Source organism: Petaurus breviceps, unplaced genomic scaffold, assembly GCF_028583685.1.
Source record: "Petaurus breviceps papuanus isolate PSGF00001 unplaced genomic scaffold, PetGlider_PUasm1.0 90919, whole genome shotgun sequence".
NCBI classification, from domain to species: Eukaryota; Metazoa; Chordata; class Mammalia; order Diprotodontia; family Petauridae; genus Petaurus; species Petaurus breviceps.
In genome coordinates this window covers 17083590-17111479 of record NW_027187378.1, presented here as the reverse complement: position 1 = coordinate 17111479, position 27890 = coordinate 17083590, and the positions used below count along the sequence as shown (strand labels likewise).

The window sequence follows — 27890 nt, the reverse complement described above, 5'->3', positions numbered from 1 at the left end:
TGTGTGTGTGTGTGTGTGTGTGTGTGTGTGTGTGTGTGTGTGTGTGTGTTTGATTTGTCTCTCCTTGGTGCAGGGCTTTTTCACAGAGTGGAAACTATAATAGATTTGTTGAATCAGATTTTAAAAAATGTATCCTTAGTCCTGTCACTGCTTCATGGCAAAGGATATAACAATTTCACTTGAGTTCCCCTGTTCCCATGGAGATCATCTGACTTGCCACCTGCCTCAAAGACACTGACATCTTCTGAGTTTATGTCAGATGCAGGTTGTAAGGCACAGTATTTTAGAGTAGAATCCCATTTCCAGAGGGTCAACACTTTCACTGAAATCCCAATCACAAACCAAAATATAGTGTCTTGGAATATTAATACATGCCAAAAAAAAAGACAGGACTGGAAAAAGCTCTGGGTTTTTAGTCATAGGACCTGAGTTCAAATTCTCCCCTAACACTTATTAACTGTTTGAATTTGGGGAAGTGCCTTAATCTCTGCAATTGTTTTCTCCTCTGTAAAATGAAGGAATTGTATTAGGTGATTCCTAAGACTCCTTGCAGTTCTAAATCTTAAATCCACCAGGATCTCATCCCTTTCCCCTACTCTACTCCCCTCCCATATATAACACTTTTCCCTCATTGCTGGATATTCTGAATGTGTAATCATTGCTTTCCCTCCTTTAAAGTGACCCCCACCCCACCCTCATCCACCATAGCCATTAATACATACTCAATAACAATTTTATTAGGACTTCTAAGATAAATAACAATTATCAGAGATTACAATGCCATCTCTTCATCTGACAGTGAGCAGAATTGGAACTTCTCACAAATTGTCCCTTTACCTTTTTAAGAATCATCAGTCAGCCATAATTTAGCTAATAGGAAAGAGTTTGTGTCTTTTTAGCTCTTTAGACCTCAGGCTAGAGTCATAGTTTATTATGTACATCATTTCTAATGGTTTACTGAGCTCTGGGGCTTTTAAAAAAAAAGAGGAAAGGGTAAACATGCCTTCTAAATGTACATTTACACCCCTTCTTAAAAACAATGACTTTTCCTATTTGAATTTTCCCCTCCCATACCCACTGCTACTCTCTCCTAGCAGTAACATAAATGTATGCCCAAAAAGGATAGCAAGCTCCCACACTAAAGGGACACTGCCAAATAAATGACAGCACAAAACCTGGGTGAGGTTTTACCCTCTCTATTGTTTTTTTTTTTTAATTATTCACCAGATTTTTGTGCCTTACATTAAGCCCCATGACACACATCTTCAAAGTTGTCTCTACTCACAAAGAACCTATTACTGACCAGATGTAATGCAGATATCACTTATTATATGACTATATGTCAAGGCTAGAAGTGAACAAGATAGCATCCTAGGCTGCTGTAAATAAATATTACTTGGCAACACAGATCTAAAGACAAAAAGTAAAGGAGTACTCTGAAACATCGGATGCTTTTTTTTTCTGTACAAAGTTCACACTGTACTTTAATTGCAATAAGAAAGAAATAGCCTATAGAAAGGGAAGAATTCCCATTTTGAGGACAGAATCTGGGGTCAGATCCCTTGTTGACTCTGACTGCCTTTTCTATTTTTTTCCTAAAGGAAAGCTAGAGAAACAAGTGACAAAGACAGCACTCCTTCATTCCCCCTTCCCTTCTCCCTCCTTAATAAAAATGCAAAAACCAAAATAAAACTCCAAGGTCTCAGGAACAGTAACTGTCATGGTCCATGCACTGAGTGAGTCCTACCCCATGGAGATGTCCTTTAGCAAACTGTGGTTCTGGGGAGAGGAAAGGATTAGCTTGAGGTGCAGGTGTCCTTGAGAACAGTACACAAGCAAGATGACAATGTCCAAATGGAAAGGAGATGATCTTCTTGGAAAGATTGGTCACTGCAGAAGTCCAAGTCTCTTGAGGGATGTTCAAGGAGGAAACAATGTTGTGGGAAATGATGAAGATGGCCTGTGGAAGGTGATGGTCTCTGCATGATGAATCGAGACTGAAAGAGGTCCAGGAGACAGGTGGGACCAAGAAGTAGGAGTTTGCTCTTTAGAAGGTGGTGGTCCTGGTAAGGGTGCCATGCTTGCCACAGGGTTCTGGGTGCACAGGCTCCTGCTGGCAGGGCAAAGTGGGGCACATGCACCCACCCCCTTTGCTCTTGAGGGCTGTAGCATAGTAGTCCAAAGGTTCTTCCTCAGCAGCGGAAGCAGCATCTAGAAGACAACAACGAAGGCAGAGCACCCTCTGGAATGAACGCCGGAAGTTGTCTGAGAGGAAACCATATAGAATGGGATTTGCACAGCTGTTGGCATAGCTGAGAATGAGGGACACGTGGTTAGCAGTGGCATCTAGGCTGGGCATGAAGAGGTTCAACAGTTGTACCACATAAAAGGGCATCCAGCAAAGCACAAAGACAGCTACCACCATGAGCACCAACCTGGTAATCTTCTTCTCTGATCGACGCCTCTGCTGCCAGCCAGCCCTGAGGGCCACTGCTCGCATCTTGCCCACAATAAGCAGATAACAAAGGCCAATAGCCAGGACAGGAAGGAGGAAACCCAGGAGAAAGGTGTAGACCACAAAGACAGCAGACCAGGCTGGATGAGGCCAGTGCAGGTTGCAGGCCACAGCCTGGCCACCTCGAGTGGGCTTGGTATCTGCAAAGATGGTAATGGGCAGAGTGACTAACAAGGAAGCCAGCCATACTCCTCCATTGATGAGCTTGGCCACACTGGGCCTTCGGTAGGTGGCAGCTCTCAGGGGGTGCACCACAGCAATATAGCGGTCTACACTGAGCACTGTCAGGCAGAAGACACTGGTGAACATATTGAGACCATCAACACTCAGCACAGTCCTGCAGAGGGCAGAGCCAAAGGGCCAGTGGCGGAGGGCAGCAGAGGAGGCCACGAAGGGCACACTGAGCATGAAGAGCTCATCAGCAATAGCCAGATTCAACAGGTAGATATTGGTGGCTGTCTTCATCTTAGCATAGCGCAGAATAACGAAGATAACCAAGGCATTACCCACCAGCCCCACCAGGCACACCAGGGCATAGATGGACTGTATAACGATCATTCCAGCCTCGCCTCCTGCCCCTCTTCCCTCCTCTTCCTCCCCGCCCATATTCCCAGGTGGGCGGCTAACATTGGGGGCCCTGGGCCAGTCCGTCCCAAATCCAAAGATTCCTGTGGCTACGGCTTCCTCTACCCCAGGGGCCAGCGTCGGGGGGCCGCTCATCCTGGCAAATGGCCCATCAGTGGGCTGCTTGCCGGTGACAGAAGAGAAGAACGAAGAGATGGAAAGAGATGCCGCGGGAGTCCCTGCTGTCTGCCAGATGTGAAGCTTTCAGCTGGGCAGTCAGAAAAAGGGGAGGAGGTTGGAAGGGACTGTGGCTGTGCCCGCAGCAGCGGTGGAGAAGGTTGGAGAGGCTGTTGCAGCTGGAGCAGATGTGCGCTTCTCGGCTGCCACCGGGTCTGCCTAAATAGAGAGCGGCTGTCACCCACTGAAAGCTGCTTCCAATCCTGAGCCGGCTCGCCTTTGATTTGCTTCACACATACCCACTGTTGCATGACAATATGCTCTCTCCCTCTGGTTCTTCTTTTTCTAGCTCTCTCCCCCCCTCCCTTTCCCTCCTTCCAGATTCCCCTTCTCCTGCTCCCCTCCCCTCTCCTACTTCTCCATCTCCCCATCTCCGGTAGCTGCCCTCTCACTCTAGTTGCGTTCTTTGTTCCCATCAGGAAACACCCGGAGGGAAAGGAATGAAAACGCAGCTTTTGGGGGTTTTCAAAAAAATATTTTGCTTCTTTATCATTTTTGTCTGCCTCAACACAGCTGAAGTCCTCTATGTGACAATTGGGGGAGGGGAGGGGAGATAGAAGGGGACGCGCGTTGGGGATGAGATGCACCAGGACTATGTTCCAGAATGATTTCTTTTCAGGTCTCGGACTTGAGAGGTACATAGGCAGCAGCTAGCCTGTGGCTTCAGCCGCCTCCCCTAACTCCCTGGAAGAACAGCTAAAGGTCGAGAGAAATGGTGGCATGAAGGGGACAGAGCAGGAAAGAAAAAAACAAGGAGTCCAAAGCCCCAAGCTGCCCGCTCTCTCCCAGCTTGCTTAGTTCTCATGGGAGCTGTCCATGGCTCCAAAATGCTAAAAGAGATGCTAGTTATACAGGGCTTGCTTTCTTGGATCTCCATCAACCTCTTGCACCCTAATTCCCCCATGGGGGAGGGAGGTTGGGTGGGGCAGGGCAGGGGAAGTAGTGCACTTTCCATAAGCTTTTTGCTCTAAAAACAACAGATGTATCCAAATTCTGCTCTGGACTGGATTGTGAGATGACGTCTGAGTTGAAAACCAAAACTCACAAACCTGGAAAGGATCTATAGCCTGACTTACATTTGAGAAATGGGGAACTTTTGTACCCAGAGTGGCCCCTTTCTACTACAAAATTCTGTTTTTCACCAAAGACACAACTATTTTCCCTGAATGCCCATCCCTATTGAAGGGTTTGCCTTCTTTCAGATACAGCCTCTCCTCCCTCTTAATGGGAAATGGTACGATCACCAATGACAGCTATGAGAGTACTTAGAGGCCATCCTGTCCAACACATTCAAATTACTATTGAGAAAACTGAAGTCGTGAGGTTAAGTGACTTTTCCAAGTTCACACAGGTCTAAGTGGCAGAGTTGGAATTTGAAACTTCAATTAAAACTTAGTTTGGGGGTAGGGGTAGCTGAGCAGTGCAGTAGTTAGAGCACTGGCCCTGTAGTCAGGAAGACTTCAGTTCAAATTCGACCTCAGAAATTTACTGTGTGATACTGGTCAAGTCACTTAACTTGTCTGTTTTCTGCACCACCACTACCAGCAGCAATCAAATTTGGTTCCTCAGATTCTTAAACTAGCTTGCTAGGAGGAGGGCTTCTTGGGGCCTGGAGGCTAGGGAAAAAATTCTAGGTGTTGCATATGCCTCCAGTAACTCACCAGCATCTATTTTCCAATTGTTCAGATTCATTTGGTTTTTTCAGACATCAGAACTCAGGATAAAAACTCAGAAAATTATTAACCTTTGAGTAGCATAATTAACAAGTTGCTGACTTCTTTGCTTTTGGATCATTGTGGTGGAAAGTTTCACCTAACCTGCTGAATAAGCCTCTAGAATTTTAATTAATGCTGCTCCTTTTTCCACCTAGGCTCAAGTAGGTAGTGGGGTAGCTAAATGGAGCAGTGGATAGAGTGCCTGGACTGAAGTCAGGAAAACTCATGTTCCTGAGTTCAAATCTGGTCTCAGACATTTGGTACCTGTGTGATCTTAAGCAAGTCACTGAACCTTGTTTGACTCAGTTTTCTCATCTGTAAAATGAGCTGAAGAAGGAAAAGGCAAACCAGTCCAGTATCTTTGTCAAGAAAACCCCAAATGAGGCACCTAAGAGCCAAACATGACTGAAAAATGACTCAACAACAAAGAAAAGAATTCAGCTCTGCTTCTATATAATGACTCTTTAAATGTCTGAGTATAGCTGCAAAGTCCTTAAGTTTTGTACAAAATATACATAAAGAAGTTCAAGGAAGAGCAGATGATCAAGAACTCTAGCAAGGAAGATTTCTTGGAGAAGTCTGGGTCTCAAAGAATGACTAGACAGTCAGAAGAAGAAAAGAGCCAAGCATTTATTTCAACTGAAAGGAATGTTATCTATGTGGTTGGCAGTGATACAGTGGATAGAGTGGTGGACCTGGAGTGAGGAAGACAAGAGTTCAAATCTAGACTCAGATATTTACTAGCTATGTGACCTTGGGCAAGTCACTTTACCTCTATCTGCCACAGTTTCCATGTCTGCAATAGGGATAATATCCACCTTCTAAGGTCTTTTTGAAGCTGAAATGAAATGATATTTATAAAGTACTTTTTAAACCTTAAAGCCATATGATTAGTAGCTATTTGAGACAATCTACATATAGAAAAAAACTTCCTATTAATTAGTTGTTTAAAAATGGTCTGGTCTCAGAATATAGTGATTTCTGCCTTATTGCACTTCTTCATCCAAAAGCTAGATGACTTCTTGTAATATAGAGAGTATCCTCATTCAAGTATAAGTTAAATTGGATGGCCTTTGAAGTCTCTTCCAGTTCTGTGACTGTTTAATGGCTAGAGTACTGAATTTGGAATCAGGAAGACAAGTTCAAATACCATTCCACATACTTACTAGTTGTCTAATCCAAGGCCAATCATTTAAGCTTTGTTAGACTAGGTTTACTTATCTATGGAATGGGAAGAATAGCTGCACCTAAGCTGACAGGGTTCTTATGGAGATCAAATGAGATAATAGCTATAAAACATTAATATTATAAATTTTATATTATATAATATATAAACATTACATACTATATACTGTAAAATATTTATATATTGTATAATAAAGAAATGATTTATATTATATAATATATAAATATTTTATATTATATAATACATAAATTTTGTATTATAAAATATAATAGCTATACAATGTTTTCAAATCTTAAATTGTTACATAAAATGCTAGCTGTTATTCATATTCTTTCAAATGGAGAGTTAAACTTTCTATGAAAGTTGAATTTGGATTCGAATTCAGTCTCAGATGCCAGTTGTGTGACCCTAGGTGAGTCACAACCTCTGTTTGTCTCAGTTTTCTCATTAGTAAAACAGGGATGATAATAGCACTTACCCGCTGGGGGTTGCTGTTAGGATGAAATGAGATGGTATTTGTAAAATGCTTTGTAAACCCTAAAATACTATATAAATTCTAGTTATCATTATTATCATAGTGAGAATTAATTTAATAACACAAAAGCTATTGATTACAAATGTCTTCCCTTTCAACAACCCTACAAGGGAGGAAGTACAAGTAACACCCCCATTTTCTAGACAGAGAAATGATAGCTCAGGGAAATAAAATGACCTGCTCATAGTTACATATCCAGGTGGAGCGTGTTATCTATTTCTATGTATTTGAAGAGCTTTCATTAGAAGAGAATTTCACATGTCCTATTTTGCCCTAGAGGACATAACCAGGAACAACACATTGAAATCACAGAGGAAGATTTGAGCTTTATGAAGTAAAACATCAAACCATGTAGTCAAAAAGGTTCCTGATAATTTATGACTACTCACCTTTTTTTTTTTTCAGTCAGGATTCCAACTCAGATTTCTTATATTTTCCATTCTACAGTTTTCTCTTCTAGGGAAGGTAGAGTGAGAGTGGGAATATAAAGAGTGGGAAAACATGTTAAAAAGTAAGCAGCATAATACACTTTTTACACAAATAAATTCAGATCTAAATGATTGGAATATTTATTGTTCACAGGTAGGTGAAATCAATATAAGTTTTAAAATGACAGTTTTACCTAACTAATCTTTTTATTCAAAGTCTTCACAATTAAATTGGTAAAAAAAAAAAAATTTACTGAGTTAGAAAAACAATAACAAAATTCATTTGGAAGAACAAAAGGTCAGGAACTTCAAAGAAACCAGGGGGGAAAAAGATGTAAAGGAAGTAGATTCAGCAGTATCAGACCTTAAAATACATTGTAATGTAAGAGTATTGTTGAAGTGTAGAAAGCATAATTTTGATAATTTTAAATTATTTTTTCTTGTATAAATAAAATCTATGTAGCCGAATAGAAGGAATGTAGAAAATTGGGGGAAAATTTCCCATAGACAATCTGTCAGATAGGATGTAATTGTAAATAATAGGATGGAATATTGCTATGGTAGAGGAAATGATGACCTAAATAATTTAGAAAAACATGGAAATATTTAGACTTACGAAAGAAGATGCTATCCACCTTCAGAGAAGCAGATCACAGGAGGAAATAAGCATAGTGTGGTCTTACATATATATGTATGAGTGTATATGTATATATGTGTGTGTGTGTGTCTGTGTCTCTCTGTGTTTATAGATATCTATGTATATGTATGTGTGAATATATACATATACATATATATTTATCGATGCTTATTTATGATCTTCATTAGGGTGGTAGGGAGAGGGAGGGGGAAAAATAAACTAAAAAGTGCATAGCAGAGAACAAAAGGAAACCACCAAGGAAGCAAAGAAAAGCTGGATAGCTTTGAAAACAATGTGTGGCATTTATTATATAGATTTTCTGGAAATGAAAATTTATTATTTTATATTGAATAATATAAACCTCTCTTTTGGTCTACTGTGTACACGGCAATGTGTCCCCCCCTTTTCATTTTGTATTTATACTTAAAATAAATTATGTTTACAAAACAAAAATAAGGAGCAATACCCCTAGATCTTTCTCCACATATGTGTATGTTTGGATAAGGATTAAAAAATTCCTGCCTCAGTGAAGGCAGTGCATAAACCAATGGTTTACATCCCAGTGTGACTAAGGTGGATAAGACTGCTTTGCCTTGGACAGGAAGGCAATAAGAGTTTTCATTACTGGAGGGAATAAGGAGATATGCTTAAGAGATTATTTTGAAACATAGGACACTAGAGGGAGAAAGGCCTGGGAGAAGAATTATGGATGACCAGAGGTAGAGTAAATACTCTAGGTGCCTAGAGATGCCATGAGGCTGGGGCCCAGACAAAGAACTGCTTCTATCTCCCTAATTTATCATTTGTCTATGGCTTGCCTTTTTTCGTTCCTCTCAGAGACCAGGGTAACTATCATATTTTTTTTAGATTTTTTTTTTTTTGCTTTTTGGAGGGGAGAAGGTAGGGCAATTGGGGTTAAGTGACTTGCCCAAGGTCACAGGCTAGTTTTTGTGTTAAGTGTCTGAGGCTAGATTTGAACTCAGGTCCTCCTGACTCCATGGCCGTTGCTCTATTCACTGCACCACTTAGCCGACCCAAGATACACCCTGTCCCCAGGTGGGCTCGAATCACCAATCTTTCAGTTAACAGCCTAACACACTAAACGATTGCACAACAGAGATGACTGGTAAACTATCATTTGCCTGGTCAGGTCTCACTAAGTGGGAGAAGTCAGTTTAGCTAGTGAAGTAGCACTCTGGTGACTCCAACTTCTGCAGAACAAACAGAAGTTGTGGGCAGGGGCACTAAGGAGGAACTGTATTTAGGAGTCAGAACTGCAAATTGAGCTGAAAGGCAACAAGCATTTTTTAAGTGCTTACTATGTGTCAGCCACTGTGCTGAGTGCTGGGGATAGAAATATAAGCAAAAAAGATAGTTCCTGCCCTCAAGAATCTTATAGTTTGTTGAATGGAGGAAGACAGTACATAAGAGGGAGCTGAAGAAGGTAGGTAGGTGGTAGTGAAAATGAGGGAGACATGATATTGAATTCAGAAAGTCAAAACAAACAGGAGGGGAATGGAGGTTGGTTTGCTTGGGTCCTTCCCCAAAATGGAGGTCACCTAAGCAGCTTACCAATGAAAGATCGCTTGACAGGGGAATATTCCCCTATGACAATGCCACAGGGACAGATAGATGTTCCAAAGTGAAGAAGTCCTAGGCACTGAGGGAGGTTTTAGGGTGAGACTGATGCTGAGGCATGGTAGTAATGTCCTGAAAGTTGAAAGCATTGCTTGGGGGAAAAGTACAAATAGATTTAGATAGATCCTCACACAGGACATACAACACTCTTGCATTTAAAAGATAAAATAATTGCTTATCACTTCACCTTTCTTCATCTGTAATATGTCAGTGGATTTGGGACCTCCAGGATGTTAGTATTCATTTGCACAGTACAGATTCAGTGCATTCAAATATTCACATACTAAGAGACTCTTATTCACATCCTCCTCCTTCATGAAATCTACCCAAAATGCCTAGGGACTTCTCCTAGATGTCCTAGATCTCCTAGATGTTTCTTTGTACCATGTGCTTTTGAGTTATGATCCCAATTTCCATTTTGCACTGTCAAGTCAGGACTCCAGAGGATGGTTACTATGTCTCCCCTCTGGGTTCTAAGGCTCTTTGCAGATTTTTCTAGTGATACAGATTATGAACTCCCATTAATATGCTTTCCCTATGTGATTATCAGTTGATATCTGTTAATCATCTAAACAAATAGGTTTTAGAAGGGGATGTTTTTCTAGGGTGATATAGCAACAACAAGACACAAAACTCCCCCCCCCTCAAAAAAGAAAAAAAAAAGTAAAACACTGTCCACAAATACATATAGAGTTTAGAATATGAATTCTTAACCTGAAGGTCATAAACTTTTTTTGGTAACTATTTCAATATAATTTGTTTCCTTTCTATATATTTTGTTTTATGCATTTAAAAACTTTATTTAATAAAGCATCTATTAACTTCCCCAGACTACCAAAAGTTTTACTCTACAAAAATCTAAAGAAAAAAATAAAGAACTTCTGGTCTAGGAGAAAGCAAACTCAATCTTAGAGCACATGCGGCAAGGAGATAGCCCAGAGCTCCTCAGTTGCTGGAAGTCCTTCTCTCTCATTTGAGAAGTACTTAAGATGTTTTCCTTAGTTATGATCTAGAAGAATGTCAGAATCCATCCTGGAGCTGTCTTACTAAAGTATATCTAGTTTATCCTCAGCTCCTGATACATATATCTCTATGCCAGAGATACTGTTAAGATGACCATAGTTCCAAATTCTCTGACCTTATCAAGTTCAAAGATCGTCTGTCTTCTGAACAAAGGAGGAGGAGCAAAGAGATGAGGCCAAGGCAAAAAAAGTTCAAGTTTCTCCCTTTCCTCAGGGGTTTGACTAGAAATCTCTCTCTCTGTCTCTGTCTCTCTCTGTCTCTGTCTCTCTCTCTGTCTCTGTCTCTCTCTGTCTCTGTCTCTCTCTCTGTCTCTGTCTCTCTCTGTCTCTCTCTCTCTCTCTGTCTGTCTCTCTCTGTCTCTCTCTCTTCTACATTGCCTCTCACTTGAATCTCTGATTCCAAACTTGGAACTAATGATGGCTTTATGGTTTTATACAAACCCCAAAAGGTAGGACCAAGTTCCTCAACCAATATCAAATATTTGTCCTTTGCTTGACTGACTCAGTGGAGGTGTCTAGGCATTGTTCATACCTACTTTGCTTCTTTCATTAATTTATTCAAATGCTATATTTCCACTGATATGTGATCTTACCTGACAAAAATGTCAGAGCTAATTGGGATGGGGTGATTGATTGACTCAATCAACTCTTATGAGGAAAACATTGTAATTAAATGGATTTTTTGTCTAAAGATGGAAAACAACAACTGAGAGTCATTAAAATTGAAACTCATTTTAATCAAATGAGAGAGAGAGAGAGATTTAGTTTAATTAGCCATATATTGAATAGAAAAATAAGCATTCTTAATCTCCATAGTTTTTCCTAAGTGTATTGTTAAGTCAAATTCTTTTGGGGAATCATAAATCTCTTTTAAAAGAAGCTCTCCAATGTTCTGGGGATTGATACAATAAACATGCTATCTATAGATAAATATTTGCCTTTCATGGACCTTGCCACTTAATAGCAAATTCATCTTTCATTTAAGCTCTTCACTGGTCATCCTACATGGCAGTGGCAAAAAAAAAAAAAAAAACCTTTGACAAGAATATATCTCCCTCTTATTTTATGCCTTGTATGACATAAGCAGAGGATTATTCAAGTCGTCTTTTGCTTTACTTATTAATAATTCCTATCTGACAATAATATAATATAGGAAATATATTGTTGAAATAAGAGACTTTAAGGCTATATTTTGCTCTCCCAAATAAATAGTGGGATTGTAGATACTTTCCAAATTTTGATCAATTTTTTTTGCCATGAATGTTATCTACTATAAAATATCATTTGCCAAAGCCTGCCTATATTTTTGCCAAGGATATTCTTGGTTCACTTGCTGATTATAATAATAAAATTTAATATAATAATAATTATGATATAATAACTACAATTTGTATAGTACTTTAAAGTTTATAAAATACTTTGTAATTGTTTTTTCATTTTATTTTTATCACCAGAAAAGTAGGTGCTATTAATAACCCCATTTCGTAGAGAGGTAACTGAAGGAAACAGAAGTTAAGGGATCTGCTGGTGTCCCACAGTTAATAAGTATCTGAGGATAGATTTGAACTCAAGACTTCCTGATTCCAGGCCTACAACTTTACTGCACCACCTAGCTGTTTTGTAAGATTATTTTCATAAAAATCTTATAGAAATGAAGAAGTAGGTTGACTTAAATCTTCCTCATCTCTGCCTCCTGGTTTCTTTCAATTCTTAGTTTAAAATCTTCTCTTCTGTAAGAATCCTTTCCTGATCCCCCTTAAGACTAGCGTCTTCTGGCTATTGATTATTTCCAAATACCCTGAATACGGTTTACATATAGTTACCTTGATCTTGTCACTGCCATGAGACTGAGCTGCTTCAGAGCAGCGATTGTCCCTTGTCTTTCTTTGTATGCTGATGCTTAGCACAGTCCCTGCCGCATAGTAGGTGCTTACCAAATGTTGATTGATTGATTGATGTTGGTTCATAATTATTTATGTACCCTAAAACATTTTTGGAGGGGCAACAATACCACCTGATATTTTTAAAAATTGTTGATACCCATGTTTTCTCCTCACATCATTAGAAGTGACACCCCCCATATCCTCAAAACTGGGATGGCTCCAGCATAGTTCTCTGTATCTTTGGTCTACGTAGGCTGCTATTCCTGTCTTCATTTTCTTTTTTTTTTTTTTTTTAAGCAATTGGGGTTAAGTAACTTGCTCAAGGTTACACGGCCAGTTATTTCTGGGTGTGGTGCTGAGTGTCTGAGCCCGGGATTCGATCTCCAGGTCGTCCCAACACTGGAACCGGTGCTGTTACTCGCTGAGCCACCTGGCCGCCCCCTGTCTTCATTTTCTTTAGGGCCATTTCTAATTCCTTAAACAGCACATTAGGGACTGAGACGTTAAGAGTGCAAATTCAGTCGTTTAACTGTCATTGATGATGAAATTAATTACAGAAGTGTTGACAGGTCTTTTCTAATATTCTATCTGTTTGTTATTCTCTTTCTAATTTCATCTTTAAATATTTTGGGGATTGATTTGGCTTAATGAGCTCCCATGCCAAGATTTCTGCAAAAATATCTTTCTTTCTTTTTCAAACACTTCATTATTTTTCATCTCATATTGTTCTCTATTGTTTCCTGTGTGTTAGTGTACACTATAAGCTCCCTGTGTGTAGCTACTATGTTTCATACTCATATCACCCACAGTCCATCATAGTAAGAGACACAGAGCTGCTTAATAATTCTTCATGTAATTTATTTGAAGCACACCCATTGCTATTGTCACACAAGACTCCAATGTGGCACACAAATTGCAATAGCAATTTATTTAATTATTAGCAATGAATTTAATGAAAAGATAGACTACTTTCATGACATTCTATTGGGTTTAATTAATATAAATGGAGATTTTCTGAAACAATTTTACCTCTAAGGTGGTCAACCTCTAAACAGGGTTGTAAGAAGATTCTTTAATCTATCCTTCATTCAGTTTCCAAGACAATCTTTCCAATGAATAAACACATACATGTATGTATGTATGTATCTATCTATCTATGTATCTATCCATCTATCTATTGATCATGTCCACTGCCTAAAAGTTTTTAATAGTTTCTTATTGTTTAAAGAATACAATTGAAACTGTTCAGATTAACATTCACTCTTCACAATCTGATTCCATTCTACATTTCTGTTTCTTGAATATTTCTCCCCTTGGCACACTCTATAATACAGACACAATGGGTGAATGACTAGTAATTTCCTGAATGTGGCAAGTGATGTCTCACTTCCATGCATTTATGCAGGTTCACTCTTATGTCTAGAATGCATGCCCCATTTACCTCTATCTTTGAGAATACTTCTTTTCTTTCAGGCCTTGATTTATTGTTACTTTTTCTGTTGAGTTCTGTTGAATCAAAGTAGTCTATCTCCTCAAATTTTTCTTAAAGCAGTTTGCCCTTTCACATTACAGTTATCCACACACATGTCATCTCCTGTAATGGAAAAGGGAAATGTCTTTTTTTCTTTCATTTCTGAACCTTCATTTCTCTGACATGATGTACTGCACTTGGTAGGTACCTCTAAGTCATTGTCATGATCTTCCTCCTCCTCCTTTTCATCTTCATCTTCCTTTTCTTTCTTCTTCTCCTCTCCATCCTTCCCTCCTCCTTCTAGGAAACTCTAGGTGAGAAACCTCTTTCAAAATAATTATTTTTGTAATTATTTTGCAATTTAAAGTCTTAAAGAGTTCTCTAGGAACACTAAGAGGTTTAAGTGACTTGCCGAGGATCACAGAGTCAATATATGATGGAGGAATGACTTGATCAAATCTTTCTGTTCCTAAAAACAGCTATCTATCCACAACAGCATGATATGACCAAGGAGAGAGGGGAGAGAGAGAAAATACCTTTCCTCCCTCTTGTCGTCTTCCCCTGAAGGGTTCTCCCCAACAAATGTTCCTAAGCATGAACTCCTCCCTTCATGAACAGAAACCACTGAAGTTAATTTAGTTATTTAAGTTTGCAGAGGTTTAGTTAGCTTGTTTCTTCAGCTATCATACTGTTCCCTTCTCGATTCAGTCTTGACACCTCATAAAAGAAGTTACCAGGCATAGATGCATCTTTTTTTACACATTCAAACTTTATCATATGTGACTACTCCTAACTGAGCTGAGGGAAAGGAGAAGACTCACATCCACCCCCTCACTCCCTTACATGAGCAAAACTCAAGTGATATATTAAATAAAGCTTGCTTAACCATTTTTGGCAGTAACTTAATTTAAACTTTAATTGTTTGGGATATAATATGGGTGATAGTGGTGGAGAAAAACTTGCTCCTCTCTCAAGTTCAAACCTGGACAATAGGTCTTAGGTTAGAGTGATCCCCAATAGGCAATTAATTGAGGAAACATTTTTCTATTGTGAGTAGGGCAAGACTACTGTGAAAAGGGTAGGACCACTATGATTCCAAATCGGCTATTTTCATAGAAAGAAAGATTCCATCTTCGTTGACCTTTGGAACTAGAAGAATTTGGAATACAGGATGCGTGATGTGCACTCAAGATATACATTCTCTGTGGTCTCTCTTTTGAGTTTACTTTCTCTTCTCATCCTCCTTGGTGTACTGCATAAGTCTTGATGTATATCAATTGGTAATCCGCTGTCACCCTCCTTTTAGAAATAGTTGTGTACATTTCATATTTTGGAGTATTATTAATATTATTAATAATTCCATTTTCATTGTGCTAGAGTCATTGTTGAGATATTTCTTTTGGTCCCAAATATTGATTTTCCCCCTGAAAATGATAGATAACATTTTAAACAGTGTTTTAAGTTCTGTTTAAGTTTATAAAGCTTTTTATATCTCCTATCTCACTTGAGACTCACAACAACCCCAAAAGGTAGCTGCCATTAACAAGTCCCATTTTATAGATGAGGGCATTGAGGCTGAATGACTTTAAGTGACTCTCCTAGGGTCACATGAGCTAGGATTTGAATTCAAGTCCACCTGGTTCCATGTCTAGCACCTAGCTTCCTCATGATAGCATACATGCTTGATAAGTCTCAACTAATACTGGGTTTCTATACTCATTATTGAACTAAAATGACCTCTTTAGTCCAGGTGCTTCATGGTCTCCATTAAATACCTCTGTCTCTCTCTCTCTCTCTCTCTCTCTCTCTCTCTCTCTCTCTCTCTCTGTCTCTCTCTCTCTCTCTCTTTCTATGTGTGTGTGTCTTTATCCAAATTGTTTTTATTTCAGTATTCTTAACTCTTTATTTATTCTGTTGGCCAATGCCTGGAAGAGAGGCTCTTAACCTGGGTTCTATAGACCTCTACTGTGTCTGTGGATAGATTTAAGGGCATCCATTAATTTGATGGGACAAAAAAAAACTGCATCTTTTTAAAAAAAAATAACCTCTAAATGAGATTTAGCATTTCCTTCAATAATATTTTTTTAATTCTGTGAAGTGGTTCATAGGTGTCACCAGGTTGCCAAAGGGGTCCACAGGAAAAAAAGCTGAGAAACAAAAAGCCTTGGAGATCCTTAGACTCCTACCCCCTAATCGATTTTCAGTATGATAGATATAAATATAGAGAAAGACTGCAAAAATGGCAGTAAAACTAAGATGGATGATGTGACTCAGGGATTTCTACAGAGAAGCCCAGAGGAATAGAAGCAGCTAGTAAGCAGTGAAGCTATGCCATAACTCTTTCTCCAGTAGAATCAGTTTATGTCATGGCAAGGACGTGCATACACCAAGAAGAAAGAACTAGTTTTGTATGTTCCCCAGGAGAAAAGGTAAAATTTGATAAAATATGACCAAGAGAATCAAAGTAGAAAATGAGACCCTCACACAAGACCCTTTGCAATAACCTTTCTAGTCTGTGTATAGGTATCTATCTCTGGGGGTAGAGGGTGGGGGAGGGGCAGGATGGGGGAGGAGAGTAATTTCTGACCTTTTTATTGAATATTTACAATCAGGCCCTGTCAGCTCCTAGAGGCAATCATCAACCCTTTCTTTCATCCTCTGAATTTTAAAACACAGTCACTGAATGATGTAGTGAAGAAATTTGTTATTGTGAGCAACTTACAAGAGGTAGCAGCTAATAAATCCCATTAAAATTGCTAGAAGTGAACATTAGAATGGGAATTTGCAGGCAGTAGGATTGAGAGAGTTAAGGTTATCTTCATTTCATCATAGTTCTATAAAATCTGGGATTATAGCCAGCCCTTTCTTTTAAGGGAGAGGACTGGCAGGAATTGTTTCTCTTTGTTCTAGGTGTTAGTACCTTTTACAATCTGTCCATACTTCTGAAAAACAAATAAACCCCAAGTCCCAAAATGCTACATCTCCTACGGCAGACAATTGGAAAACTTTCATGTTAATGAGCTTCCAGGCATTTTTCTCCCTTATGTCTCTCTTGAGGTAGAACTTTTCCTGTGGGCAGGAAGGGTTTCAATAGAGTATTATTTAACAGAGTATTCCCTCTGATAACTGTTCTTTACCTTCTCTGGCTCTTGAATTTAAACAGTCAACAGGAATGTTCTTCCCAATTCTCTCTTAGCTTAATTGGATTTTATTCATGAGCATATTAAAGGAACATGTTTGGACAAAATGATAATTGCATTGCGTCATCTGTGAAGATGTTAACACAAAATTTGTGCAATAATTTTTCTTTCCCCAAGATTAGGAAAGGTGAAAGTTCTCATTTTAATTTTAGCATTACTTCAATCAATGTGACAATAATAAAGACTAGGCATCATATGCATTAAGTGGAAATCTAAGTATAATATTAAATTTAAATTTGGATGCTTCTCAAGGAATTTAAAATTCAAACCTTGAAAAATTAATCAAAAGGAAAGAAATTAAAAGGACACAGATCCACCCTCTCCTCCTTAGGGAAAGAAGCACAGGAAAAGCAAGGAGAGCTATAACCAATGGAAAACAAATAACATAAAATATTTCCCTCTGAATATAAATGTGGAAAGGCAGGGACTATTTGTTCATGTGTTTGTATTCCCAGTACTTTGTGCAAGTAGGTGTTTAATAAATGTTTGTTGAATTAATGAAAGTCATCTCTGGTAGGCAGTAAGGTATAGTGAAAACAGTACTAAAACTACTTTAAGAAGTTGAATTTAAAGGTTGGCTATGTGGCTCAGTGAATAGAGCACCAGTCCTGGAGTCAGGAGAACCTGAGTTCAAATCCCGACTCAGACACTTAACACTTACTAGCCGTGTGACCTTGGGCAAGTTACTTATCCCAATTGCCCTGCCTTCCCCCCTCCAAAAAAAAAAAAAAAGAAAGAAGTTGGATTTAAAATCCTGATTGTTCATCTTCTTTTGTGGGACCATGGATAAGTACTTGAAATTTTCAGCACCTCAATTTCTTTTGCCCTAAAATAAAATGGTTAGGCTTAATGGTCTCAAGTGGCCCTTCTAACTTTAGAGTCCATACATTCATTTGACATCCTTTTTAGATTTGTTCAGCAATTTTCCTCATTTCTCTATGACTGAAAATTTCCTATAGCAATGCTCTAATGCAAGAATAATGTCAGAAACCTAGATTTTTCATTTTGCACTGACCCTCTTTAAGAAGCTTGCTCTGAAGGCCAATAGCCAAAAGCATTCATACATAATAAGAAGGGACCTCATTTCCTTCCATTCAATATAAGATTAAGGGGGCACTTCTAACATGTTTTTGACCTTTGACCAGTATCTATGAAATTCAAAGACCTTAATAATTTCATAAATAAGAAATATGTTAGAAACTCTTGATATACATAGCTCAAAGTATAATGTGTTCTCATTTTCATGCTGTCATAGTGAAAGTTCCTTTAGTCAATTGACCAATAAAACATCAAGCATTTACCAAATGTCTACTACATACCAGGTTTTTAACTAGGCACTGGCAAAACAGATAAAAATGAGAAAGTCCCCCAAACCAAGGAGTTTACCTTCTATTGGGAGAATATAACTTGTTTGTAATTAAATACAATCTCTCTCTCTACATATATACATACATACACACATACAAACATACATACATACATACATGTGTGTTGGTATAATCTCACTATACAATATACATAAATGTATGTGTATTTGCATGCATATATTTTTATTTATTTATGTGTGTATATATACATATATATGGGTATATATTCACACATTAATTAGTAGGGGCATCACTAATCAATCACCAAGTAAATATGTATTTATTAAATACCTACTGTCTGCTAAAAATTGTTCTAGGTGCTAAGGATACAAACGGAATGGATGAAACAATCCTAAATCACAAGGAGCTCTCATTCTAATGTGTGAGACAAGGATGTATATAAGTATATAAAAATTCAAAATGTTAATTAATTCAAAAGCAATAAATACAACATGGTTGAGGGGGAGAGTACTAGCAATTGGGCCTGGGGATCTGGAAAGGTTTCACAAACAAGGTGATATTGAACTGACTCTCTAAAGAAGTGGGTGATTCCATCAGGCTGAGTTGAGATCAGAGTACATCCCAAACATGCAATAATGTCAATACAAAGGCCGGGGGGGGGTGGGGGGGATGTGGAGTATAATGTGTGAGGAACAGAAAGACCAGTTTGTCTGTATTGCAGAGTATGGAAGGGGTAGTAGTTCTCAATGTGGCTTGAAAGATAGGTAAGGATTGGGAAAGGTTTTAAAAAATAAATAGATCAGCTTATATTTTGTTATAGAAGCAATAGGAATCTGCTGGAATTCACTGAAAATGGAAATAAAATGGTCAAATCTGCACTTAAGAAAAAAACCCTTTGGTAGCTTTGAGAAATATTGACTAAAGAAGAGAGGTATTTGAGGCACAGAGCCTATTAGGAAGTCATTGTAGTAATTTAGGTCAAAGGTTGATGAAAGCCTGAACTGATGTGAAGTTATGTGATTAGAGAGAATGGGTCAGATGTTAGAAGGTGTCAGAGAGGTAGAAATAGCACCATTTGGCAACTGACTGGACACATGGGGTAAAAAAGTAAAGAATCAAGGAAAATAGCAAGGTTATGAATCTGAGAGACTGGAAGAATTATGGTGCCTTTGACAAAAATAGGGAAATATGGAAGAGTGGCTTCTGAAGGGACAAATAATGTGTTCTCTTTGGACACATTGTTTGAAATGTCTTTGGGACATAAGTGTCAAACAGGTGATTGATGATGTAAGAGTGGAGCTCAGTAGAGAGACTGAAGTTGGATTCATGTATCTGGGAATCATGTGCATAGGAATGATAGTTAAATTCATGCTAGCTTATGAAGTTACCAACAGAGAGGATGCAGAGAGAAGAATAGAAGGTTTAGGACAAAGCCTTGGGGAAAGCTCTCAGTTAGGAAGTATGATTCTGGATGATGTACCAGGAAGGAGCCTGAGGAATTGTTAGGCAGGTAGAATGAAAACCAGGAGAGAAAAATGTCACAAGAACTCAGAGAGGAGACAGTATACAAGAGGAGAGGGGCCAACAGGGTCCATAGTAGTTGATAATTTGAAAAGTATGAGAACTGAAAAAGAGCATCAGATTTGCCAATTAAGACATCATTGGCACCTTGGGAGAAAACAAGTTTATATACTTAAGTGATGAAGTAGGAAATAAAATTGCAAAGTATTGAGGAATGATTCAGAGGAGAAGAAGTGAAGGTAATAGATAGCTTTTTCCTAGGTATAAATAGATAAATATAGATAGCTTTTTCTAGGAGTTTGAATGGAAAGATAAGGTAAGATATAGAACTATAGATTGAGAGGATTATAGAATCTAGTGAATTTTTTTAAAGGAGGGAATACTTGGCCATGTTTCAAGGTAATATGTAGAGGAGAAGTAGACAGAGAGAAATTAAAGAGAAACAGAGGATGGTGGAGAATACAATCTTCTGGAAAAGATGGGAGGGGATGGGATCAATAGACTTGAAAGGTAAAGGGCCACCTCATTGCCCAAGACTGGGGGAAAGGAGGAGAAAGTTGGGACTGATGTAAAGGGGTTCTGAGATGAAGAAAAGGGAGAAGAGGAAATTTTCAGCCAAATGGCCTGTTTTCTCATCAAAGTAAAAGGCAAAGTCCTTAGCAGAAAGAATATGGAGGTGTAGGAGTTGAAGGAGAGAAGACTGTAATGGTAATAAAATTTGAAGATCCCTTTCTTTTGGAAAGTTAAGAGGCACTTAGCACCTAGTTTCAAATTAAGCCTCCATTAAAAAAAACTGAAAGTATGAACCCCTATTGCTGATGTAACAGGAAGGGGCTGAACAGTGTAAGGGTTATGGGATTTAAAGATCTTCCATGCCCCATTGGACTTGCTGACGTAGCAGGAAGGGGCAGAGCAAGAGGAAGCGGAAGCCTGACTAGAGTTCCTGCAGTGGCTGGCAGTGGTGGTGATGGCGGCAGCAGCAGCAGAGGCAGCGGCAGCGCGAAGCCCTTTTTGAGTTAGCCAGAATTTCTGCTAAGGACTCCTGCTGAGGACTGCCAGGGGCCGGAGCTGCTGGGAGCGCACTTCCCGGACACTGGGTGGTTGCTGTGAGTGGGGAGAGGAGGACCTTTGCCTGAGGTAGCCTGTTCTGTTTTAAAGGCTTGAAAATGTGGGTGCTTTCTACTTTATCTACCTGTGCCAATGTCATAACTACTCTGATGGCTTTCACTTTCTGGTTTTGGGACTCAGTCTTTTGGTATCTTAATAAATTTTCTAGTTTAGTCCCCCATATGGCAAGCATGATGTATTTTGTGATGGATAATTATATCAGCATATCTGTAATCTCCATAGGCATTGTGAATATGGCATTGCTGATACAAACAGGGAGGAGCAATACTGCATATAAGGAAAAACGCCAGCTGGGGAAGTCAAAACTTCTTGAGATGAGCACCTGAAGGCTGGACTGGAACTTCTGTAGAGAAAGTGATTTTGATTTTGAGAATGGGAGAAAATGATTTTGATTTTGAGAATGGGAGAAAGTGATTTTGATTTTGAGAATGGGAGAAAATGATTTTGATTTTGAGAATGAAACTGCTGGAGGGCCAGCTGGAGCTGCTGAGGATTGAGAAAGCATGACTGTGCTGTTGGTATTCTGTACAAATGTTATTGTGACTTTGTTAATGTATATAAATGTTATTGTGGCTTTGTTAAGCCTTGCCTTCCCAGGAACAGCAACTGTGAAGGATTTGAGATGGACTGGATACTGTGAGCTCTAATGTGGAGCAGGAACTGAATGGAGAGCTGGATAAGGAACTAGGAGCTGTCTGCCTTTGAACTCTGGTGGCAGTTGGTTAGATTTGGGTGGGAGCTGGAACCATGCAAGAGGAGCCATTTGAGAGAGTTCACTATAAGATGAAATCAGAACCCTGAAAGCTGTTCACAGTAGCCATCCTCTAGAAAGCTGCTCGTGTATGTCTTTAAAAAGACTTAGAATTTTTTCTTTGGGAGTAAGATAATATAAAATTAATTAGGAAAAAATGAAAGAATTATGAGGGCCCAATTGAAGCTAGATAACATACTTTTGCAATGTACCCAGTTAGCACAATTTCATGACTTCCTCTAACTCTATTCAGCAACCTATGAGATAGCTGAAAAGGTAGATGTTGGGAAGAATTTAGAGCTGAGATTTTCCAAGATGTGAGTGGTGATAGAACAATTGGGCAAGAGATTTAAGAGTAAAGCATAGAACCAAGAATGACTATCCTTAATAACTGGGTAAATGAAAAAGGCCACTTGAAGGAAATAAAATGAGTTGGGCATTAAAGAAAACCAAGGGTTCTAAGAAGGAGAAGTGAAGAGGACCTGGAGGACAGCTTGTGCAAAATCACAGAAGGGTAAAGAACTTCCAATGTTGAATAACTATGTCAAAGACAAAGCCTCCATTTTTTTCTCTCTCTTTGAACATGGTAACATTAACTGGTATATAATTTCAGAGAAGGCCATAGACAATTATGTGGGCATAATTACAGGAAAATTATGACAAAGAGAAGAAAAAACAAAATATAGCTAATGAAAATTAGTTATGTGACATGCTTTATTTAATACTAATAAGGGCCAATGTTATATCATGAATTAAAACTAATCAAAATTATTTATGTGAACAGCTTTATGTTAATGACTAATAACTTTGTATAATCATACTATATAATGGTAATTTAAATATTTATGCTAATTAATTGCTGTTAATTATTGATAGTAACTAACTTCATTTAGCACAAAACACCTTACATGCTTTATCTCATTTGAACTTTCCAACAACCCTGCAAAGCAGGTAATAATGATAATATTCCTATTTTACAGATGGGAAACCTGAGGTCTAGGCTAAAAGCTATACAATTAATAAATGTTTGACTTCAGACTCAAATTCAGGTCTTCTAGACTCCAAATCTATGCAATAATTATGAATGCCAATGAATATGTGTTAGGTTAACTTTATCACCAGTTTTATTGGATAACAACATTCTCTTGCTATATAATCAACCTCTTGCATGATTATACATTTATGTAGCTGGATAATCTCTTTGAAACTTAAATTTTTTTTGAAGGAATATTGATCACAGCTAATCTGTTATTATCTCTATAAACATACACTTCCCTTCCTCTTGTGCTTTCTTCCTCCTTCATGCGTTTTGAGTAAATATGATATTGATTATTTCCCTCCTACATTATAGCCCACTGAGCCATTGCAAAAACTGGTTAAAAGGCTGAAAAAGTAAAAAACTCCATTGAAAGTCAAAGAAAAAAAACTTGCTGACTTGTAGACATATGGTCCTATATAACCTTCTCTGGGGAATTGGAAAAGAATGTGAATAAACATTAAGGCCTACTCTGTGGCAGATACTTTAAGTCACAGGTTGGGGGGGTATCCTATCATTCCAACATTTTCTAGTTTAGGAGCATAGATTTAAGGCTGGGGTAGAATCTTAGTGGGCAGCGATCAACCCCCTCATTTTGCAAATGAGTTCACTTCATCCCATAAAGCTAAAGTGACTGTAGGCCTCCATATTAGCATCAAAAGACATTGACTTATACAATGCCTGCATTTGCAGAAATTATGACTGACAAAATTAACAAATAAAACTGATTCAGATAGAGATAGGTGATGAGCAGGTGATGATTTCATAACAAACAATGTAAGAAAATTTGGTTTCAAGTATTCAACCTTTCCTCAATCTGAAAAGGCAATGGATATGTCATTATGTTTCAGTGGCCAGTGCAGATTAAACCTAGGTAGATGGGAACTGAGATGGAGATGGCCATTCCCCTCGGTTGTACTTTGCAAGCAGTGTATTGGAAATATTGAGAGGAGAAAATGTATCTAAGGGAACTTTGTCTTTGAGGCTCATTTGAGTCTCAGGTCCTATTTTCAGGTGTGTATTGTCCAATGGGGAAATGATACCAGCCTGGGAATCAAGATGTCCCTCTTCCTGACTCGCAGAAGCTCATATATCTAAAGCTATAAGGAAGGAATCTGATAGGTCATCTAGGCCCCTCACTTTACAGATGAAGAAAATGAATAGAGTGCTTAAAAGGCATACTCAGTCACACAGGTAGTCAATACCAGAGCAACGATTTGAAGGAAAAATCTGTGACTCAAAGTTAGCAGCCCTTCCATTGCCCCTCATTCCTTCTCAAACTAACAAGCAGGGCCAGGATTTGAAATCAAGTCTCCTGCCTTCAAATCTGATGTTCTTTTCACTATGCAACTTTTACCTCAAGTACCTTTTCTATCATTAAGTCTCTTAATTTTCCTGCTTTATTTTTTTCTCCTAAGCTCAATTATCACCTCCTATAGTACCAACCCCACAGGGTTGTTGTGATATTCAAATGAGACACTATAGGTAAAGTCTGTGCAAACTATACAGGGGCATTTCTCAACCTGTTGGTGAAGTTTTAAAATTTAGTGCCTTAAAATTGCAGTGACAGGTTGGGAAACACCTTATAAAAATGTCTCAGCTCCGCTGTTGGTGTCTCCAAATACTCCCGCTTATCTAATGAATTCCAGATTACTTTAACACTCTAAGAACTGCAAAGCCCAGCGTCCCCAGAAGCTCTTGACTCTAAGACAGTTCCTCAACCCCTTCCATTCTCCTTTTCCATACCCAGTTCTTTTCCCCAACCCAGGCAGCCACCCTGTAAAAAAGAATTGATTCAATTAGTGTGGCAAGTTGGAGTCAAGAAGACTCATTTCCAGAGTTCAAATCTGGCTTCAGACACTTACTAGTCCTGTGACCTTGGTCAAGTCATTTAACCCTTCCTGACTCAGTTTCCTCATCTGTAAAATGAGTTGGAGAAGGAAATGTCATACCACTCCAATATCTTTGCCAAGAAAACTCCAAATGTGGTCATGAAGAGTCAGAAAAGACTGAAAAACAATTGAACAACAATAACATGAAAATAATTTTGATTCACTTAGAATCTCTGAGAAGTAACAAGAAGCTTTGGATCTCTGTTACAATGACGCATGTGCTTGGGCTCCTTTCCCAAATAAGGCTCCATGGGAGGAACCAGCAGCAGATTCTTTCAAGGACAGCAAGCTTTCACAAGAGAACTTTGCATTCCTGTAAAAGTGTAGTAGTGTTTGCAATGGTCTGAAAAGTCAGCAGTTCTGTGTTTGGAATGGGCTTATTTGCCATGTGGTCAGAAACTACATATTTTGCTAGTGTGCAAATTCTCTTTATTGCTTGTTAGGTAATAGATATTTCTGAAAGATGATAATGTTTATGACTTTGAATAAGCTTCTGGTAATCAGGGCAGGATCTGTTCTTGTTCCATCTAGGTTAAAGGGGATAACAGGTATGAACTTTTATTTTTTGGAGGCAGTCAGTATTTAGTGACTCTTCCTGGGTCACACAGCTATTAAGTATCTGAGGTTGATTTTGAACGCAGGTCCTGCTGACTCCAGGGCTGGTGTCCCATCCGCTATGCCACCTAGCTGCCCCCAACAAGAGATAACTTGAAGAGAAAAGGAGAAACTGAATTCTTCTCAGCATTAAAGGGCACATGGTCTTAAGGTTTTTTTTTTATCACCTTCTTCACCAGGTAAAGTGAAGTCATAGGGTTGGAAAGGACAATTACTACAATTAGTTCAATCACTTCATTTTACATGTGGAGAAAATTACTAAATGCCTTACATAAGATCCCACAGACAGTAAGTACCAGGAGCAGAATTTGAACCCAGCTTGTCTGACTATAAAGAGTATTCTTCCTAATCTGCCCTACTACCTGCATAGATTTTTTAAAAAAAGGTTCTTTATATACTTGGGTGTCAGTTTGACATTGAAAAGAGTCCTGGAACTAGGGTCAGAAGACATGGATTTGAATCTTACCACTTACCAGTTCTGTGTGAGCAAACAGCAAGCAAAGCAGTGTGTGCATTTAGCAGTGAATATTTCAGAGCCTCAGTTTCCTTATCTGCAAAATAATAATAATACCTTGATCTAAAGGCAAGAGATTTATGTGTGGGGTTTAGAGTCAGCAAAACTTGGGTATAAACCCAATTCTGCATCATTTAACTAGCTATGTGGCTCCAGGCAAGCCATGTAGCATGTATGCAAATGCTTCAGATAAATTTCAGGCCTTTAACATTATCTCTAAAATTTATGTCCAGGATTTTGGTGAGAAAATTTGGGGAGATACATAAATACAAGTTATTATTATTTTTATATAAAGTGATCAAATGACCTTAGCCACAAAAGCAGGTATCTATAAAATGAGCTTTTGTAAGCTGAATCTCATTTTCTTTCTTTTTTTTTCCTTTGGAGGGCAATTGGGGCTAAGTGACTTGCCCAAGGTCACATGGCTATTTTTTTCTTAAGTGTCTGAGGCTGGATTTCAACTCAGAATCTCCTGACTCCAGGGCCAGTGTTCTATTCAGTGTGCCACCTAGCTGCCCTGAGTGAATCTCATTTTCAGTACATAGTGGAGCTTGGAATTTGGAGTTTTCAGAGAATCCTTTTGTTAGGTGAAAAAAAAACATGTTATATATAAAAAAAAGCACTGGATTTGGAATCATGAACCTGGGTTTGAAACCTGGCTCTGCTACTATCTGATCGACCCTGAGCCAGTCCATTTCCTTCTTCTAAGCCCCAAATTCAGACAATTTGGATCTCTGTTACAGTGACACATGTGCTTGGGCATTTGTAAAATGAAAGGTTTGCATTAGATGATCTCTAAGACCCCTTCCTATTCTAAACCCTACGAATTCTTTTGAATTCTATTAGATCTCTAATAATCAACTTTCTAACCACAGACTTTTATATATTAATTTAAGATTAATTCATTTTTCTGGACTATAATTACATGATAAAAAGATTCTTTACTTGCCTTCTTTGGTTTTTCCTCTCCTCTCTTGTCTCTTCTCTTTCTTTCCTTCTTTCTCTCTTCCCTTTCATTCTCTCCTTTCTTTCTTTCCTTTGCTTTTTCTTAAGTGGATGGGATGGAGAATTGAGAAGGAAAAAAAAGATAAATGTTTGATAATTGGGGAGGAAAAAAAGATTACTAAACTTCTTCAATCAAAAGCCTAAGATTGTAAAAGCAAAGTATTAAGGATCTTTCTGGCTGAAAAAGTGCTTACTTTGATTATTGCTTATTTAATAAGAAAAAAAAACATCATGACATTTTATTATTTGGAAAGTAGAAGCTGGAGTCTTGCCATTCAGTCATGGGGTGTCTTGGTTCTCCATGGTACTAACATGACCTGTAATACACTTGTGGGAAACGTAGCCAACTTCTCTGGAGACACTGGGTGTGGTGTGCATGTTCTAAAGAGAGACACAGGATTCCCACAGTACATACTTGAATACATTCCTTCTCTAACTAAAATATCTGAAAGAAATTATTTAGCCTTTTATGAAGGCCTGACAGTAACTCATATACACCCTATCTAAATTTAGCACATCTGTGCATGCTTATTTATACTTATTGAATACCAACAACATGCTAGTTGTTGGATGGGATTTGGAATTAAGAACAGGCATGGCAAAGTAGGAAGTGAGAAAGATAACCAAGGTCTTTGAATTGATATATACCATTAGCAGAAATATTTGTAAAGGGAGGGAAGGACTGAAAGGTGAGTCTGCCAATGCTGCCTTATTGCTCTAGATGGATGGAAATGAAGACTAAATAAGATCCTTGAACAAGTCTGATCTTCATCTCTAACCACTACAACTAATAATATATTTTAACACAAATAGCAATAGATATTATATTATCTTATATATACATATAATAGCACATATATAATACTTTATATGTATTCATTATTTTATGTATCATACAAATATAGAAATATAATATACATAAATGTGTATAGATATATGCACATATATAATGTATATTTTGACATACACAATATATGTATATATAAAACATATGTAATCTTTCCATCATTTTCTCAAGTGTTGACAATCAATGAAGCAATAAATCTACTTTGTGGACTTTGCTGATTTC

General features: G+C 38.3%; 1 protein-coding gene and 2 long non-coding RNA genes across 4 annotated transcripts in view; 1 reads left to right on the top strand and 2 right to left on the bottom strand.

Moving 5' to 3' along the window:
- The window catches only part of LOC138151932 (uncharacterized), a 215631-nt gene that overhangs the window by 27688 nt on the left and 160053 nt on the right, over window positions 1-27890 (top strand). The gene's annotated exons all lie outside the window — the stretch shown is intronic.
- On the bottom strand, window positions 18-3652 carry SSTR4 (somatostatin receptor 4). The gene has a single exon (XM_069075508.1). It carries the CDS (start codon window positions 3233-3235, stop codon window positions 2048-2050), a length of 1188 nt encoding a protein of 395 aa, XP_068931609.1. The 5' UTR covers window positions 3236-3652; the 3' UTR covers window positions 18-2047.
- LOC138151787 (uncharacterized) lies at window positions 12633-26111 on the bottom strand. The gene is made up of 2 exons (XR_011165917.1): window positions 25776-26111; window positions 12633-15255 (listed from the first exon to the last, which is right to left on the bottom strand). It is a non-coding gene; the product is annotated as an uncharacterized lncRNA (long non-coding RNA).